The sequence below is a fragment of the Gymnoscopelus microlampas genome (assembly GCF_963454915.1).
Source record: "Gymnoscopelus microlampas genome assembly, chromosome: 16".
Taxonomy (NCBI): domain Eukaryota; kingdom Metazoa; phylum Chordata; class Actinopteri; order Myctophiformes; family Myctophidae; genus Gymnoscopelus; species Gymnoscopelus microlampas.
Genome location: NC_139953.1, coordinates 19,091,410 through 19,111,822, shown reverse-complemented (window position 1 = coordinate 19,111,822; position 20,413 = coordinate 19,091,410). Strand labels below are relative to the sequence as shown.

Genomic DNA, 20,413 nt, shown 5'->3' with positions numbered 1-20,413 from the left:
TCTTGCATCTTTCAGTGCAGGCAACAATGCTCAGTATCTTAATCTAGTGTGTACATTTTTATGTCACTTATTAACAATTAGGAGGAATACAGTAAGTGCCTCCTTAGTGCTAATGAAGGATGGGAGGGATTCTGATAGATGCTACGTTGGGGCCCTCATTGCGTCTACAGTATTGCACACAATGGAAAGAAACCCATAGGACAGCTGGGAATAGATGAATGAGTTAGATTTCACTTCACTTTATTTCAGCTATTGCTCGTTAAAAGGAATTTACTAATAATATTTTAGATGAACTGTATAACACAACTAATCACAGCATTAACCTTTTAACTGTGTATACCTCGTTAACAAGGGTCCCCCAGGGGTCTGTACTTGGCCCCCTCTTTTTTACCTACTGTCAGGATCTGTCTACTACATTATTATGTTGTTTTGTTCCTGTTCTCCGTGTACCTTTATTGTGTAGTATTGTTCCTAGTGTTTCCTGTCACCTCCCTGTGATTACTCCTTTCTCCACCTGTGTCCTGTTGTCTCCCAGCGATCCCTGTGTTGATTGTCTTTGAGTCACCTGTGTCTTGTTAGTCCTGTGTTTATTTAAGAACTGTGTTTGTAAGTGCTCTTCACCAGGTTATTAGTTACTGTCATCTGTGAGTGTGACTGTTCCAATTCTGTCTACATGTCATTAGTTTAGTGTTTCCCAGTATAGTTTAGTTTCCCAGTTTGTCTTTGTGTTTCCAGTTCTTTATCTTAATAAATATCCTTTAAATTAGACTGCTCTGCCTCTGTCTCGTCGTTTCTGCGCTTGGGTCCAACAATCTTGTCTCACTTTGTGACACCTACACCAAATCTTTTAGCCAAAAATAGCTGATCTACAAGCTCACAACGCAGTGCATTGCAATGTGTTGTGAGCTTGTAGATCGCCTATTTTAATCAAACCTGTTATGACATGCCCAGATAAGGGATGATAGGGGTTGTGTGGTTAAATGGCAGGCAAGTCTCTCACATGCACAAACACCATAAACTCACACAAACAAACCCTGCACCCTGATCAACCTGCCTTTCTTCCTGCGTGACAGGTGTCGGGAGAGACTGGGGTGGCTAATGGAACTGCAACCACAAATAAGGGAGGAGGTAAGTCCTCCGAGAATCAAGTCGTGTTGAAAACTCCAACAATAAAGACCAAGTATCTGTGTTTCACGCATTATCTCATTGTGTCATTATCAGATACAGGATCAGTGGCCTACACAGAGTGGAGAGACCACAAAGCCATGCCTGCCAGCACGCTGGAAAGATCTATGACCTCAACTAACTAAACACTGGACATCTCGCCCTGAACCTTACAGAAACAAAAAACTTCAAACACATAATGGACAAGGAAGGGAGCACAGGAGCCTAACAGACATAATTTTCCAAATGACCAGCAGTTGCACGGTCCCATTCCTTTGTGCCTTTTGCACGGGTGTGCAACCCCGACAAAGAAGAGCTTTCTCTTTGGGAATTTAAATAAAGGTTACGGAATACTGAACTGACCATCAGATGCTGAGGAAAGAGGATGAATTATCCTAATGTCCAACACTACAGACCCCTGCTTTTCTACTTTTGACATTGCACTGAACGGAGAGATCATCTTATCTTCATGACGTCGGAGCTATCTGTCTGGATTAAAGGCATACAGGAAGACAAACCCTTTTAGGAGCTCTCGCTCTACTAAAATTGTGTAAACAACAAGCATGCATATACTGTACAAACAATCACTCCTACGTAATGGACAGGGAAAAAGAAAACTAGCAAAAGAGAGAAGTGAAGTCTGCGCACTAGAAAATGCTTCCATATAAAATATGAATAGTGCCACCACATGTGGTGTTATGAGTGTAACCTACTATTAATCAGAGCAAAGAATCTCCATATAAAAATGGGCTCTGGATGTGTCTGACATCAATCAATGAATCGATCGATCGATCATTCAGCTGACTAACTGACTATGCAATCAATTAATTTAAAATGTAAGTTAATTAATTTAATTTAGAATTAGACATTTCTGTTTTTGCGCCTACTTTAAATGTATTATGGTACAAATCCAATGCTACTGTGATGTCCATTTCAAATAAAATAAGCTTAACAGTTGTCTTGCCATCGACTGCCACATGCACTGTCAAATTAAAACACACCCAAATGATGCTGATGGAACTGATCCTCTTTACTGCTGCTGAATTTGGCTTCTGTGGTGAAGGTATTGATGAGCAAACACATATCAAAAAGAAAGACCACAATGTGTGCTTTTCACATTGTGTGTGTGTGTGTGTGTGTGTGTGTGTGTGTGTGTGTGTGTGTGTGCACGCGTGTGCGTGTGTTATTCTGAGAGGGGAAGCACCCACTTGATAAACACTTGCCCACCATGTTTTCTTCTAAATGATCAACCAAGCCAGTTTTCTACAGATAACCAACCTAAAAAGCACAAGCAATAGTGGCATCAGATCCTATGTGTTGGTAAAGGACTTTTTTTTGTCTTATTGACCTATATGTGATTTGGAAAATACCAATAAAGACAAAAAGTTGGTAAAGGACTTTGACTTACATAATATATACGTGTGTATTCACGTGTGTGTGTTCACGAACACACACACACACACACACACACACACACACACACACACACACACACACACACACACACACACACAGGCGAGGAGTGTGATACAGACGATGCCGGAGATGACTAGCAAGATGAAGGCCGTTGCAGGGGAGGAAGACCAAACCATGCCCCCCAATGTACCACCTATCCCTGCTGAAGCCATAGTCCTCGTACCCTGGGATCAATGCCAGAACACACACACACACACACACACACACACACACACACACACACACACACACACACACACACACACACACACACACACACACACACACACACACACACACACACTGTATATACACAGTATATGAGTCATGTATGAGTCACCCTTTACCATATTCTGCATACACCAGGAGAACAGTACAGACCTGAGTGCTTGACCCCTACAGCGATGCCGTCCGGTGGCTCTGTTATGCTGGAGGGCAATTTCCTGGCATGGTTTGGGTCCACATGTCCCCTTTAGGGCGGGGTCACTGCAAATAAATAAAAAATAGTTGAGTTGAGCTGATTAACCATCTTTATCCTATGAAGATACATTTCTGCTGATACATTTCCCTGTACCCTGTGGTACAGGGGGTCACTGAATGGTTTGTGCATGAATATGATGTGAATAATATGCTATGTCCTTGAGCAAGACACTAAACCCCTAACTGCCCCAAATGAGATGGTTGGTGGTGCCTTGCAGTTTCCTCCACTGTGTGAATGGGTGAATGTAATACAAAGCGCTTTGGATAAAAGGCACTATTTAAATGCACCGTTTACCATTTAGAATGAAATATTTGAATCTGTTATTAATTATAATTGATTTTTTTTTCTGCCGGATGGAGCTGTTGTCAAAGGGTAAGGCGAGGTTACATCATAAAGTTAATGGATCAATGAAGATGTGATTCTGTCTGAATTGTTGGGATTGGGACTAGGATTGGGTTTCTCACTCTTTCTGTGTCTCAGCCTCAGGCTCAGACCCTAAAATCCCTGCTCACTGGTGGAGATGGGAGGCAGACGGCTGACACTAATCCAATCTCAAATGCACCCAATGAAGCACATACATGCCAGCACACACACGCACGCACGCACACACGCACGCACACACACACACACACACACACACACACACACACAGTCACAAACTAAAAGATATACAAGCATCACCCATGCAAACACAGGCACGCACGCACGCGCGCGCACACACTGAAAACACACACACACACACACACACACACACACACACACACACACACACACACACACACACACACACACATGGATCTGGTCTTCCCTTAGAGCTGCACTTGGGGTTGTTTGTTATGTCAGCAATTTCTGTGTTTTGAGCCATTTATGTTGTGGGTTAGGGTTACCTAACCCAAAGGTTCTTAATGATGTGGAGTGTATCTCTCATTGGCCTTGGTTTTTATTACTTCATTGGATATTCTGGTAATATTCTGGTAATGTTATTAACTCCAAATTGCACCTGCTCTGCTGTATTATGGAAAATATGTGCAACTTAAAGTGGAGCTATGGTCATTGTAATTAACAATAGCTATTGTTGACCCCCATGCCGGAAAAAAATATCATTTTTTTTTTTTTTCTATGGCGCATCAGAACTCCCTCTTATTTATGTGCATGCATATGCGTGCGTGCACTGTATGTATGTATGTGTGTGTGTGTGTGTGTGTGTGTGTGTGTGTGTGTGTGTGTGTGTGTGTGTGTGTGCGCGCCCGCGCGTGCGTGCGTGCGTGCGTGTCTGTCTGTGTGCGTGCGCGCGGGATGGTGCTATGGGTAGGCCTGTCACAATTGTTACATAATCGCCTAATCGCAATTATGTTTAGATAATCGCAATTATTTTGCATAATCGTCACAATCGTTTCCATGTGGAAAAATTATAATACATTTTCTAGAATCTTAAAAAATTGCAGAAATAGCAGATCTACAAGCTTACAATTACAATACATGACGTGTTGTAAGCTTATAGATCAGCCTTTTCTGCTATACAATAAATCAAGTATAACATGATTACATGTGTCAGTAATGTCTTTGTATATTTAAGTTATTTGTCATATCTGCCCTGCAGCCCTGTGCAATTTGTGATTATAGATGATATTGTAGTAATAATATGTTCCAATGCAATGACATACTTAAATCTCGTAATCGTGACAGCCCTAGCTATGGGCATGTTGTGGTGGTAACCCCTCACCTAGATCATCCTTTGTGCAGTGAGTGTGCACGCCTCGGCATTAGCGGCGCGCTGCAGTGTGATATCTATGTGTGCTTGGTGCCCAGCTGTCTCCCCCGGCATTGGACCACCATACAACCTCACGTACGCTCACACCCACCCGACCGACCGACCCCCTTTCACTGGCACACAGACCCGGCTTGTAGTGGGACACCAGGCAGTGCACGATCGCTCCTCGCCTGCTCCCGATCGGGACAATAGGAGAGATCTTCGTCCACCCAGCAGGTAAATAAATGCAATCCTAGATTATTTAGTTTTTAAACTGGGGTTTCAATTCCGTGGATCGTTGTTGTTGTTGTTTTGCGGAGCAGTAAAAATGTGATTCTCCTTTAAACACTGAGGGGGGCATAACATTCTCTGATCGCAATCTCTGCTGCCGGGTGGGGGTTGTGGATGTTTTCAATGCATCGATGCTGAAGTGAGACAATGCGTTTATGATTTATTCTCCACTATATGATTATTTATTGCATGTGTGATTTCACATAATTAACTTAAGAGATGCATTTTCAAGCCGGTTCACATAATCATAACTGCTTTTCTACCTCGGATCGCTCCCGGCGAGACTCGTGTCCGAACACGTTGCCTGAAAGGGGTGTGTGTGTTGGACACCAGCGCTCCACCAATAGGCGGCGTGCTCCCGCCCACACTACGTCACTTGTTTGCTACTGGAAGTAGGCGCTGATTGGTGGAGAGCCGGAGTAAACCGTGCCTGACGTCACGTCAGTTTACCTGCTATGCTATATATCAGGGTTGCCATGTCCGCTTATTATAAGCTACTTTGGGCTTCTTTTTCTGTAAAGTTGCTTGTAAATATTGGTGGTTGCGTTTTTTTGGACTTCTTATTTTGGGCTTGCTTCTTGCATGTATTCTTGTTGCTTCTTGTTGCTTCTTGTTGTATGGTCTTAAATGTTGTTTAAAAACAGTGGTTTTCATTCTCCCAAATGAATGTATTTGTCCACCCCCCATATATAAGTATTTTGTGACCCCTGTACCAGATTAGTGTTAACATGTTTGTTTTTTTAGAAATAGCAGATCTACAAGCTCAGATGCGACGCGTGAGAGCTTGTAGATTGGCTATTTTCAAATATCCGACGTGTGGCCCAGTTGCTTCTTTTGGTCTTGTTTTCATAGACCTCGTTGCTTATTTCTCTCGCAATATTTGGCAACAATGGTATGTATGTGTGGGGGGACGGGTTAAAGGATAATACAAATTATGTTTGACAGTGAACACAGCAAACAATTTCTAAAATGATATTTATTGCGAGATTCTGGCAGTGACAACACAACTTTGTGTCGAGTAAAAACTAAATTAAATTTGTGTTTTACTGACTGACTACACTAAACCGTGTCACTGGTGTTTATGCAGTCGAAATCTTTGCTCAGCCGTCTTCTTGTCTCCACGAGTCCACGTCCATTTGCAGCATCTATTTGCCCTCCACAGTTCTTCAGATATCCACCGAATACAAACATTCTCCATAATACATGGTGATTCTTCGACAATTTCACCGGCCTTCTGTTATCAACATTTTAGAAAAATCTTCACAATGGGTCCAAATTCTTATATTGTGATATTCATCACAAATTATTGTTTTATACATGTTCAGGCTTGATCCGTTTAAAATGTTTACACACTGTTGTTTTCATACTAACAGACAGCAATCCCGTGCCATTGCATTGACCTAATTTTTAAACATTTCGAGAGGGGAACAAAAACGGCCCATTTCATAAACACAGACACTCGCCCACCATGTTTTCTTCTACATTATCATCCAAGACTTTTCTACGGAAAGGGGCTCCGTACTTTTCTACAAGCACAAGCAATAGTTGCATCAGATTCTGTGTTGGTAAATGTCTTCATACGTTCACAGCAGTCTATCTGCAAGAACTTTGTGATGATTCATACTTTTGATCCCCTTTAAGCTGTGTTTCAAGGAAATATTGTGTATTTTCTTTTTGTAACCTATTTCTTTTATTTACAGAACATCAACTTAGCACTGATGCAGGGTGACCATATTAAGCCCCTCAAACTAGGGATGTCACGATTACAAATTTAAATTGACGATTTATTGTATCTCAAATAATTGTGATTAACGATTTAATTGTGTGTTTGGCATTGAACATTGGAACATATGAATACAAAAATAATTTCTGTTTGCCTTTTATGCTTTGTAATAAAAAATGGCACAGGGCAGATATGACAAAACTTAAATATGCAAAGAAATGATTTACATATTTAACCATTTTATTTTCATACATGTAGAAATAGCAGAAATAGCTGATCTACATGCTTACAATGTTGTAAGCGTGTAGATCTGGTATTACTGCTTTATATATATTTTTCAATATGGAAACGATTATGACGATAATCTCAAATAATTGCGATTATTAACTATTATTTTAATTCTTGTGAAAACTGGGACAATTTTATGTTTGAGAGATATTTATCGGGACTTGGGACACACAGCTTGAAATCAGGATAATCCCGGTCAAACCAGGACGTCTGGTCACCCTGCACTGATGCTCTTTAGTAGTAAAAGTCTTGTACAACCCAAGTCCTAGTAGCATCTGTTCCACTGAGCAGCTCCACTGCAGCATTTGTCTCAGTACCTCAATGGTGGATTTTTTTAAAGGAAGAGACGGTTTCATTGTAGATTTAAGTGAGCAAGGCAATCTATGACAGAAAGCCCACTCTCCTGTTATTATAAAGTTGAAAAATAAATATTGTTGTCATTTTAAGGAGGCACGGCAGTGTTGTGAGTCCCAGTACAGAGTGCAGTAGCACCATGGCAGCTATGGGACCTGGAGCGTCTGGGGTGGCCAAGACCTGTCCTCTGGCAGGAACACACCATAGCACAAGGTCTGGAGGACGGGAGACTCTGGTAAGTATGCCATGGAGAGAGAGAGAGAAATTTATACCTCTAGATAGAATGGTGATAAAGATGAGTTGCATGCATCCCTTCTTTTCTGACCCCAGCCACCACCACCTGCTGTCTGCCTGCAGTTAGTGCTAGATTGGATGGATGGGCCGTAGGGAGGGGGAGCGAGCTTTAAATGTTTTTCTCACTCACAACTGAATATAGAATGGGTTTACAATTACATCATGAATTGCCTTTTACACATCATTTGAATTCAAGGCAGGCGCACCAATATCAAGGCCTTTAGGCATGTCCAAGCCACGCTAGACGAGCAAGTGTCCGCGCCGAGCAGTCAAAGAGTGTGCCGTCCAGGTTGGCAAGCCGTGAAAGGAATAGCTTATCACCTGTTTTGAAAACCTTGAGTGGAACAAAACGAGTGCTCCACTGTCCCCGGCACGACCAGTTACCTCACTCCAAATAGTTGGAAACATTTATTGAAACATGATTCAGAACAAGAGAGACCTGTTTAGCGGGAAGTTAGATACTTATCTTCTCGGCAAAAGTGAAAACACAGTGACCATTAATGGTGAGAACTGCAGTGGGAAAGCAGTATAACTTTAGAGACTGTTAGAATTGTGGTATAAAGAAGATTGCTACTAGAGGTAGGCCTGTCACAATTATTACATAATAATCGTTTATTTGAGTTAATCGCAATTATCTTTGCATAATCGTCATAATCGTTTCCCTGTTGAAAGATTTTCACACATTTTAAAATATAAAAAATAGCAGAAATAGCAGATCTACAAGCTTACTACGCGTCACAAAGTGACACGTTGTAAGCTTGTAGATCAATTTTTACATGAATACAAATAATATGTTAATTTCATTGTATATTTCAGTTATTTGTCATATCTGCCCTGTGCAATTTTTGATCACGAAGCCTAAAAGGCTTCATATGTTCCAAACACACAATTAAATCGTTAATCGCAATTATTTGAGTGACAATTCATCGTCAACTTAAATGTGTAATCGTGACAGCCCTAACGAGAGGGGTGGACACTTGGCTTTGTGGCAAAAGAAAACTTGTTCAACATTCTGAGTGTTAATTTATCCCCTTGTGTACTGTAAGTGTGTGCTCTAAGTGTAAAATGATCATGATTTTACTATGTGCATTCGTGACCGTTGTATTTCTGGTGTCTCCCACTGAAGTGCTGTGGCCAGGGAATCGTGTCATCAGGGATGCAGAGTGTGGGACATGTGACCCAGGCACCAAGCCAGACCGCCCGGGGGAAGGCTGAGGGAAGCTGGGGCAAAGTAGCTGGTCCCCTGCAAAGCGTAGCCCCTACAATGCCTGTCTGCAACCTGCCAGCCAATATGGACATACCATATAGGTGAGAGATATGACTTGAAATGTACAGTAGGCCAAAACCTTGGCTTAATGTTGGTTGGGGAAAGGGAGTGAAACATCACCATCTGACAAATGGGGCGAATAAGGAAAATTGAGAGAGCATACACAGTTACACACTCGATTCTCAGTGTTAATTTAATTATATCCCTTCAGCCAATGTTTTCAATGCTTAAAGTCTGACCTGATAACAGTACATGTTATTATTTCTTGCACAGGGATATGCTGTAATATGTCACATAAAAACATTTTTGTGAAGCCTAATCTTGCAAAACAGGATTCAGACTATTGTGTAATACTGTCAATGTTAGTTTAACAATAGAGTCCAATAATGGCTTGGCCTCCCCGTTCAATCTTTAGCTATCATTAGTAAGTTACGTGTGCTGTTTGTGAACAAAGCCACACAAATCAGGAAATACAGGAAAAATCCGCATGGCATCTTCCCCGCATTTATTGACAAAATTACTGCTTGTGGCCATGTCGACTAATGGAGTGACAGTTTATGTCTCATTTGGCCAAATTGAAATAGTGATCTTTAGGCACATAAAGGCAAACCCTGTTAACGATGTCAGCATTATGAACTTTAAGAATTCCCCCTCGGCACTAGTAAACATCTGCTTTTAGTAGAACCTGCTCATATCTGTTCATTGTGTTGTGCTCTCAGTTTCCGCAGCCCAGAGTCGGTAGAGATGGATGAGATCATGGCAGCTATGGTTCTGACCAGCCTGTCTTGTAGTCCTGTGGTCCAGAGCCCTCCGCAGACCCATCATGGTCCAGGTATGTCACGCCTCAATAACAGACACCCAGCAGTCTTATTAATTCAGTGAGACGCTCCAAAAATCAAAATATTACTTTGATGAGAATCCACATTCTGCACTACTTTAATGCACACATTATTTTGTGTAGAATGTTCTGGTTTATTTTTCATTGTATTTTATTTATTTAGCATCTTTTTATTTATTAACCATAAGATGTTTGTTAGTGATAAGTGAACCACAGAAGAACAAAAGCTGAAAGGGTACTGTCCGGGTTTCCCAAAGCGATTTCAGATTGTGCGTAGCTTACGCAGCTGCGTAAGAGCCTCCTACGCAGCTGCAAACCCGTTTCCCAAAAGTATTCTGAGCTACGCACTACCTTCATTAGTAGCAGCTGGTTGTGCGTTATGTGCTGGCTTTGGGAAACACCACTGTTGCAGGTTCTCAAGAGCATGGCGTTACGTGTCTATGTTACTGGCTTCGGGAAACAGCACGTAAGACCTCCTGGACAAGTAATTTAGAAGCAAACCTGTTTCCCGAAAAGGCTTCGTAGCCTACGTAGTGCTGTCCTAAGGCAGTTTGTTATGAGTGCCTGGGGCTTGTAGCGAATATATACAGTGAAATAGATCGATAAAAAGACCACACACACACACTATATGCATGAACCCGACGTTTACTAATTGTACTCTCACGGATGATCCGATCATCTTATTAATAATTAAGCATATGCCAAGTTAACTAAAGTTAGATGGATGATGCTGAGCTAAACATGTTTGTTTAATTTTGAAGTTTTATAGTTAAACGTTATGATGAAAGTCCCCACTCCCCACACACAGTCAGCTGTTGTGTTATGTTTACACACATATACCGTAGGTGACATAGCCTACTGTTAGATGTCATGAAGTAGTCCAAAAACAATGTTTGGATAATAGATTCATGAATTAAATTACAGAGGTGAATTGACATTTGCAAGGTAAATATGAAAACACTAAAGTGTACCCGTTATGCAAGTAAATTAAATATACTTAAACTTCCAAAAGTAAAAGTACTCATTATGGAGAATGAAGTTCGTGCTTGTAGATCTGCTATTTTCAAAAGATTTATGCAAGTAAATTAAATAGAACTAGATAAAGTGCTCCTCGGAGCACAGGTCTCCGCCAGGTCAGATACGTTATTGTGGCCTCCTGGTGGCGCTATAATAGGCCAATGTGAAAAGGGTGCCATTTATTCTTAGATCGTTCACGGCAATCGGACACTGCATTCATGATTTGAAGCATTTTGTTCCAAAAATGTGTTTTGCTAAATTAGACCTGCTGGTGGCGCTATAACAGGCCAATGTGAAAAGGGTGGCATTTCTTCCTCGGCCTAGTGGGAATGTGCGTGTGAAATTTCATGGAAATCGCACGCTGCGTTCATGGTTTGAGGCAGTTTGTTCAAAACGGACCAATCCTGCAAACTTTGGATGGCAACCTTAACCAATAAGGATGGAATATGGGAAATCGGACAGATCAGGGTTGATCACATGACTATAGAGATACTGTGTACCGATTTGCATGACGTTTGGTTAAAAACTGTAGGAATAATGTGAAAAAATGGGTTTTGCACAAATCGGCCTCCTGGTGGCGCTATAACAGGCCCATGTGAAAAATTTGAGGCAGAGGTTCTGAATTGGCATCCAGGGAGTGTGTGTGCACAGTTTCGCAGCGACCGGGCCAACGGTGCCGGAGATTTGGTGGTAACACACGGACACACGGACACACGGATGGACGGACACACGGACGGAGGGTAAAACATACTCTCTCGCCATGCCTTACGGCCTGGCGGAGACAATAACATTCGATTGTGGGATAATAAATAAATAGGCCTATATATTAAATAGTTTATTTCAATTGGCGAGTTACAGCCAAACTCCGTGGAACAATCGGTTAGTCTGGCATCCATTGATAGGACAGCTCCGACCTTACGTGCTTGCTAAGGTACTGCGTAGCTGGTGTGGAGAGAGCCGCTTACATGCGCCTTTGGGAAACACCCGTAACGTAAGCCAGCCATCGTAACGGACCGCACGGAACTCCCTACGCAGCATCTCTTTGGGAAACCCGGCCACTGTCTTTCTCTTTGCAATAAAAACAAAACAAACACACTTGCCATCAGGAAATCAATCAAATAGCTTGTCTTTTCACATCCCAGGACTGTTGATATAACAAGAGATTATTGAACCTGGCATCCCTATTTTGGCCATAAAATGTGTGACTGTCGCACAATTAAGTACGTGCTTAAGTACGTGCTTACGTGTTTTTTAAGGAGACGCTGATCTGGTGGTCTAGTCTGATTCCTATCATGTGATCATTGTTCTTGTCTTCCAGCGGTCTCATCTTCCTCAGCTGACATGGAGTGTGGTGGTGAAGAGCTTTCAGACAGCGGCAGCAGCGGCTACTGGAGCTGGGACCATGGCAACGTAAGCCCCGCCCCCTCGCCGTCCGTCACCGAGATGGACAGCAGCCCCGACGAAGGACTGCAGCTGGAGCTGGAACAGGGGGAGGAGTTTAACACCAGAAAGGCAAAGGTAAACAGAATTTACTGACTTAACCTGGAATGGCCCTGGGAACTGTCACCTAATATGAATATGACACCTGTAGTACCCGCCCACCACCGTGGAGATGGGCGTTCGATTCCTCCATGGTGCCTCTGGCTTGTTGAAAGGGGAGCCTGTTCAGCAGGGAACCTGTCCTTGTGTTTATGTCTGTGTTCTCCTTCCTCCCTCTTCCCCTCATTTGCATACACGCTGTCTATTGTGTGTTGCAGAGCTCTATCAGAGGAATGTACAAGTGTCTGTGGCCGGGCTGTGGCAAGGTGCTCGCAGCTTCAGTTGGAATGAAGAGACACATCCGTTTGCTGCATCTAGGGTCAGTCGGCAGCGTGCCAGTCATTTACCATTACTGTGTGATAAGGTGCATACATTCGTACTGTACGGTTTGTGTTGGCTTTTACTGTTGCAAATTTAGGCATGTAACGGTATGAAAGTTTACAGTACGGTACGGTATCAAACGAAATACCGCAGTATACGGTATTTCACGGTATTAAATATATATTTTGATTATTTATTTTACATTTATTTTTATTTTTGTTACTAGGGCTCATCAGCAAACAAACAAACACAGACAAGTATCATTCTTTTAAGAAAATATATGTTATTAGCCTATGAAATGCCGACTGCACTATGCCAATTATGCCCAGTGCAATCTTACACTCTCTCCCTCTCTGCCCATAGAAGAGGCAGTCTGAGTTGTCTGACATTGATTGCCTTGGAATAAAATAATATTTATAAACTTACACATTGCTGGTTAGGTTATAGCAAACTTTAAATTACAGCAATCGCTTGTGTTCTGGATTAATTAATCTGGTGTGGTTATAGCAAACGCAGATTAACATTTTATTTGTCTTTGATAAGCTTAACTGGAAACTGATGATAAAACACAATTTATTGACACAAGGAATTAACAGTCACACTTGTGGATTAAAGTAAAATTGTAATGACAATCACATTCACAATCACTTCAGAAGTGGCGGTGTGCTGACTCTGTAGCCGCACTGAGGCGCCGCTTGTAATGTCGGACAGACAGACACTACCCGACGCTTGCATCATAAGCTCTAACCTTTGATTGCCTTTCAACAAAACTATATTTGATAGACACAAGTATCACCAGCATGTTACTGATTATAGAGAATATTAAATTATTGTAATCTGTTCTTTATTTCCTGCGCAATGGATTAATGTGTGTGGTTCGGAAGGGAATGGCTTAAGTGTGTGGTTCAGAGCGAATGGCATCACGCAACACAAATCATTGTGTTTGAATAGACTAACATCTCATATAAACACAATTGACTCAAGGATTTGACACTCACTTCTGCTGATTATAGGAACATTTGAATCACAGAGATTCATTGAGAATTAGGAGTTAGGGAGACCTGTGAAAACTCCGACATTTCCTTGGGAGTGAGAATCCGTTGCCATTGCAGGCGCACTCTACCAAACGGATTTGGCATAGCGGGTGGTCTGAGAAACCACTATGCGCTTTCCCATACGTGTGTGGGCAAGATAGCAAGTCTTTCATATAAAATAATGAATAAATAAATACAGTGAGCTCGGAAATCTCACGGTATCAATACCGTGTCTGTTTATACCGACATCGTGGTAATACCATAACATGGTATGCCGTTACATGCCTGGTTGCAAACAAAAACAACTTTCTCTTCATATCTGTTGTTTGTCTTTCTGACTCTCTCCTTATCTAACACACACCATGTACATACACTTTGTGTGTAACACATAACTAAACACACACTTTTGGCACACACACATGCACACCTGCTACTCACAAACACATGCATACGTAAACATTACTGCACATACATACACACACACCTGCTGCTACACACTACTCCATATATTACACACAAACGCACACACACAGCAGCAGTGTGTCAGACCAGTCCCAAAGGGAGGAGGACTTCTATTACACCAAGATCCCGTGCGAGGCTGTGGACACACCTCCCCCCCTCCAGGCCGCAATCCAGGCCCCCACCTCCACCCATATTGGCTGGGCGTCCTGCAGTTCTCCCTCTAGCTCTGAGATCCAGGTCCTCCCGGCTCCCAGGCCCAGGTCCAACTCCAGCTCCGGTCCAGGTCCGGGAAGGCCCAGCACTCTCAGCCAGTCAGCACCCAGCAGCTTCTGGCAAATCCACTCAGAACACCTCTACCAGGTGAGATTCACATTTTTATCAAATGTTTCTTTGGTCATTCAGGGTGGCGGCAGCTACATTCACATACATATTCAATCAATCTTAAACATTAAAGTAGTGTTATGTAGCGTAGTTTATTTTAAGACATTGTTGCTTATTAGGCAGGACTGAATAATGAGAGAGAGAGACACACAGGCATGCACGCACGCACACACGCATGCACGCACTCGCGCGCGCCGCGCGCACACACACACACACACACACACACACACACACACACACACACACACACACACACACCCCTTCTGCTCCTGCTTCTGTGTGCTTTAGCAAGTGCTTTAATGTGTGTTTTGTGCTTGACAGAGACAGAGAGAATCTTAGTTTTGGACCAGCTTGGAGAAATAGTTTTCTTTTTTTGTGTGTGTTATATTAATATACCAGTACACAGTGCAGTCATTCATTGGCTCTGAAACCCTTGTAGCACCGGGAGAAGGTCAGTGGTTTAGAGCACTGTTTCCCAAACAGTTTACAGTTTAGGCATTTAGCAGACGCTCTTAATCCAGAGTGACTTACAGTAAGCAAGGACACAAGATAAAACATCATAATACACATCATAATACACATAATACATCAAATGCATACAAATAGTAATCTAATAATAAAATAATAGATAAGTAAACCAATAATCTAATAATAACTAATACATAGGTAAACCAAGAACCTATGGTCAGCCTACATTGAAACTATACACACTGTCTGCATAACATGCTATCTAAGTTACATTTGAGCCTTTGCATAATCCTGCAAGGTCGTCAAGGCTAGGGCAAGTGCTACGGGCTGAGATGGAGTCTGAAGAGGTGGGTCTTCAGCTTACGGCAGAAGATCGGGAGTGAGTCTGCAGTTTGGATTTTAATGGGAGAGTTCATTCCATAGTTTGGGTGCCAGAAGGGAGTCTGGGACGTGTGGAGCGTTGTCCCGGATGTTTTAGCGAAGGTTCTGACAGCTTCCCTGTGCTTGGATCCATTTCCGTGGGTCGTGTGAATGTCTCCTACATTTTGTCATTAATTATTATTTTAAACGATTTTCTAAAGATTTCCACACAAATTCACACATTTTCATGAGTTGAAAAACAAATTCAAATATTTTCAAAAATAATTGAATTCATAAAATAAAGATAATCATAGAAATTCCCTAAATTAGAAAACAAATGTTTAAGAAGCTTGTAGATCTGCTATTTTCACTAGTTTGGGTCCCGGGAAAACATCTGATTTCTCTTTTGGGTCTCAAGCTAAAACGTTTGGGAACCCCTGGTTTAGAGCGGTGGTTCCTGGCTGGAGCACCAGGGATTCCTTGTGCTGCTGTTTTTTCCGTCTTACCATTGGTTGATTGCGTTGACCTGGTGTCCTTGTAGTTGTAGCTATTTAATCAGAGACCAGTTAGACCTGGTGGGATGGAAAACCAGCACTATCAGGGGTGCCAAGGACAGAAGTTCAGAATCACAGGTTTCAAAGACAGTGGCATGCTCAAGGGCACATCAGCAGGACACATGGCTGTCGAGGACGTATGCTTGTTGTCGCAGGGTGCAAACATGTGACCTTTCAGTTACAGTATGCTCTCTCTTCCACCAAACGTGTTCCAAACTAAAAACACAAAATGTACCTTCTCGTCACACAGACTAGATGACGGTGTCACTATACATCACAAAGCAGCACATTTCTGCAGTGACCCTAGTTTACCCTGTACACCAGAGCCTTTCAAATAGATGCTTTGTGACAGTGAGAGAGAAAGCTGTTAGCTTGCTATGTTCCCTCCAGGCCCAAAGGGTGACAGTGATTGTCTCCAGCCTGTAAAGACTCAGAGAACACTAGATGACTTTGCCCAACGGTGGTGAGGCGGTTTAATACTCCTCCTGCCTCTGGGACTGCATGCATTAGGCTGCTTGCTTGAAGTACCTTCTGCTTCTACCCCAAATCCTCTCTCTTTGGCGTCTACTCACTGTAATATAGCCCTCAATTTGATTAATTAAAAACAACTTCAAACGTTAAAAACTCATACCACCCTTTTGAATTTGTAACACTGCCTGGCACTGGCCTTTCCCCATAAAACTCTGCTCTGCTCTGTTTATAATCCGCTCTGATTTTTCTGTCACGATTTTGCTTTGGCTACAAAGAAAGTCATCATGAATATATTTTTATATATCTTTTATAACCCAGTGTGAATACCCATAATCTCTTTATTTGCTTATAGTTATATAATCAGAAGTCGATGTGCGTGCGTGTTCGCGTGCACACGCCAAGACAGTGGGTGGTCTAAGGTTGATGCTGTTAATTTAGCAATGTGTGTGCATGTGCGTACTTGTGGCATTTTGGTATGCGACTGTTAATAATTTGATCGAATTTCATGCTTTTCAGTTCCCATTTGCATTCCTTTTGCTGTGGTTGAAATATACGGGTGAATTGTTAAGCAGCATGTGCTTTGTTGTGCACGACTTTGGCTCGGCAGAAAGAGAACATCTTTGTTTCAAATGAGAATGGATTAATGAGTACTTTGATTCCAGGCATCTTGAGGGGAATTCAAGGAAATCGAACACGCCACATTTTTAGATCAAGTTGTTTGTAGCAATTTTGTGGGAAATTGTTTGGTCCTGATGTAAGGGGCAGACTGAAAGGAAATAAGTGGCAGATGATTTTTATGTGTACAGTACATGGAGTAGATTCCACGATAATAAATAAATATGCCTCTGTCATGTCCCATCTTGGGCCATGAGGCAATGAAACGATGTTGTGCCAATTACACTGTTAACTAACAACATTATGTACAGTAAGTGCTCATTTAGTGCTCAGTTAGTTTTATAAAGATATTATCTGGCTATTTGAAGGTTGTGTGAATCACATGTCTTCTAATATCTCCTACATTCAATTGAAAAGGAGAGCACTCGCAGTCAGGTCTTTTGATTTGAATTCGTACGTCAAGCCTTCCTTATAATAATGCATGATGCACACTGAGGAATAGGCTTGATTTAATCCTTAATTTAAGTAGTGATCCAGCTCTCGCTGAAATCATATTATATTGGATTTGTGCATGTTTGTGCTTTCAGATTGATTCCTCTCCTCTCTCTAACCTGCTCCTTCCAGGCCTGCAGTCCTCTGCAGCTCGCCACGGCGTCTCCGCCGTCTCGTAGCCCCGCCTCCCAGGGTTGGGTTCCCTTTGTGTCCGTCTCGGCCCACGACAACAGTCCAGTAGGTCTTTTTTGTCACTACCTTTATTTATTTTTAATCTTTTCATATGTTCTTCAATTATGCTGGGAAAATATATTTTAAAAGATCAAAGCGTTGACTATTAAACCATGTACTGGGCCAACCTCACAGCTTTTTTCTTTAGACTCCATAAGATGGCATATGTGACGGAGTTGATGTCATATCTGAAACTCCTGTGTCTAAACTCTGTATCTATGGATGTTTACGTACCGGCTGACCGTTCAAGAAAGCAAATTTCAATGAATACTTTTATGAATTATAAGGTGGTGAAACCTCGCTTCCGGTCCGTGAGTGTCGGAGAGCAGTGGCTCCAACAGAACAGCGCCGCCAACAGACTGCAGACCATGAGTGCATCTCCCTCACGCAGTCTCTGCTCCTTCAGGTAAGACACTGTGGGCTTTGAGCAGCAGTTTAATCTCTGTCTTCGTTTGCAGTTTGATTTTAGTCATTTAGCTGCTACTCTTATCCAGAATGACTTTGAAACAATATTGTCTCGCATCTTTATTTGTTACTTCTGTGCTCTGTGATCGAACCGGAAGACGTGATTCCATTCACTTTCATTATATGGTGAAATAGGTCTCAAAATCTCACTTTAAGTACATGAAGAAATGTATATGCGTATATCCCATAATTATTGTAACGGTCTTGGAGGGCTTAAAAACTTGCAAAGTGGAGAAAAAGTGAAGCTTTGCAGCCCACATTTAACAAAGGAGAAAAAACTCTCTCTCTGTCCTTAAAGCTGCAATCCGTCCTATTATTCCTATTCATGTCCTACCTGGGATTCGAATCCGAGACCAAAATAGCAGATCAGTGAGTGTGAAAACGGGTTGTGTAAATAATAACTGAGCCTTTACAGTGTTTGAGAGTAGGGACGAGGCCCAGTATATTGCCTAAGAACACTTCATAGGACAGGCTGTTGGATCAAACCTTTCAATTAAAGGATGGTCTCTAACTGCTGAATCACTCTGCCTTACCTTACCAGTCTTTATCTCTCTGTAATTCTCTCTATATATAATCAATGCACTCATTTAATTAAGTCTCCAGCTCCAAGAGTGTTCCCAGCTTCTGCTCTAATCGTGCATTTAATACCTTACTATTCTCCTTGGCCTATGGTTAGTTATTCTCTATCTGTCGCAAGCCGAAAAAAGACAACGTTGTGAGCTTATAGCATGGGTATTTTCGGCGCAAAACAACACCACCATACGACAAAGTAGAAATCAGGCTTTGTCTTGTTTGTCTGGTTGTCTGTATGTTTGTCTGTCTGTCTGTTTTTCTCTCGCTCCCTCTTTTATTTCATTGCTATATTAATTCAACGTATTATTCTGCAGTTCTGAATATATTTTACAGTACATACTACATATACATGACAGAGAGGGAAAGAGAGAGTTCCTCCTAGTATATACACCTGTATACTGTATATTGGTAACTCCCCTGTCTCAGATTGTAAAAACTCACTGTGGAGCGTTGTGTGTTTACATCTGCAGAAAGGGGCGAGGGGAGGCCAAGAAATGCCGTAAAGTTTACGGCGTGGAGCGTAAAGACCAGTGGTGCACAGCGTGCCGCTGGAAGAAAGCCTGCCAGCGATTCCCTGACTAGACGACGGCCTGATGGAGGTATGGGCTCAGGGGGCTGGAGTGGGCAGTGGACAGATGAATGATGCAAGAAAGACTTTTATTAAAAAAGAAGAAAAAGGCGTAAACCTTGGCCTGAGAGCCGACAGAAAAACAACCATTCTTAACTTTTTCCTTTCAACTTTGTTTTATTTTTTTCCTAAAGGAATGGAAGTTATGTTGTTGCGTTTGATCTCCCCCTACAGTACATCTCAGTATTTTGATACCTGAGAACCCAAGTCTGCGATGGTGCTAGTTGCTCCTCTCACGTACTGTACTGTATACCATGTTGACGTGCTAGGCCCACAGTACACTCCTGTTCTATCCAAAGGATATATTGCCCTATCAATCCATTGTATTAGAATGCTACGTGATTCTTTTTACTCTTGTTTCCTTAAACACTTCAATCTCTTCCAGTGTTCACTACAGTGTTTCTTATATTCTACTTCTATATTGTATGTTAAGTATTTTATAACTTTTTTTTTTAAATTGTCTTGTTCTTTCAACCAATGTGTTGGGCCGGATTTACGAATTGTTGTGTTTTTTGTTTTAGATTTTTTTTGGCACTTTGATGGAATAAGCTACACTTGGTTTGACACAAATCAAACTCCTTCCATAAAAATGGGATCTCTTCCTACCCAGATGTTCCAAACAGCCAGTGTTAGTGGTCCTTCACTGTGAAATCCTGAACAGTTGAATTAACACTTAGGATTTTACTGTGTATGTGTAATATAAAACAATAAGCTATTGGATCATGCCAACGGGACAAGCATTAGACGACTGAATTTGTAATAGCAATACAAAAACAAAACAATAAATATATTGTCTAACACAAATGTAAGAAATGTCCTGAGAATTTCAGATTGTGGTGTGATTGTTTTTCATTTCTGCATGACACGCCACAAGAGAAATAGCAAACTAGTTTATTA

At 41.8% G+C, this 20,413-nt stretch overlaps 2 protein-coding genes across 9 annotated transcripts in view; both read left to right on the top strand.

The window, feature by feature from the left end:
* Positions 1 to 2,122, top strand: part of LOC311063319 (uncharacterized protein) — a 5,442-nt gene extending 3,320 nt beyond the window's left edge. Inside the window, exons 4-5 of the mRNA XM_084082696.1 lie at positions 1,074 to 1,128; positions 1,222 to 2,122. Coding sequence (XP_083938822.1) covers positions 1,074 to 1,128; positions 1,222 to 1,310 — 144 coding nt within the window. The 3' untranslated portion in view covers positions 1,311 to 2,122. The remainder of the gene's footprint in view (positions 1 to 1,073; positions 1,129 to 1,221) is intronic.
* A 2,733-nt stretch (positions 2,123 to 4,855) lies between these two features.
* znf395b (zinc finger protein 395b) lies at positions 4,856 to 20,323 on the top strand. Of its 8 annotated transcripts, none has more exons than XM_084082427.1 (10): positions 4,857 to 5,087; positions 7,612 to 7,741; positions 8,927 to 9,108; positions 9,787 to 9,899; positions 12,241 to 12,440; positions 12,680 to 12,825; positions 14,353 to 14,638; positions 17,752 to 17,856; positions 18,138 to 18,256; positions 19,359 to 20,323. In XM_084082427.1, the coding sequence occupies exons 1-10, from the start codon at positions 4,891 to 4,893 to the stop codon at positions 19,468 to 19,470; spliced, it is 1,590 nt and encodes a 529-aa protein (XP_083938553.1). In that variant the 5' UTR covers positions 4,857 to 4,890; the 3' UTR covers positions 19,471 to 20,323. The 8 variants fall into 8 exon arrangements, 7 of the variants coding, with proteins under 7 accessions (XP_083938556.1, XP_083938553.1, XP_083938555.1 ...); XM_084082429.1 differs by having other exon boundaries at positions 4,858 to 5,087; positions 7,600 to 7,741; positions 12,680 to 12,780; XM_084082428.1 differs by having other exon boundaries at positions 4,858 to 5,087; positions 7,600 to 7,741; positions 12,680 to 12,780; positions 14,350 to 14,638.
* The last annotated feature ends 90 nt before the right edge of the window (positions 20,324 to 20,413 follow it).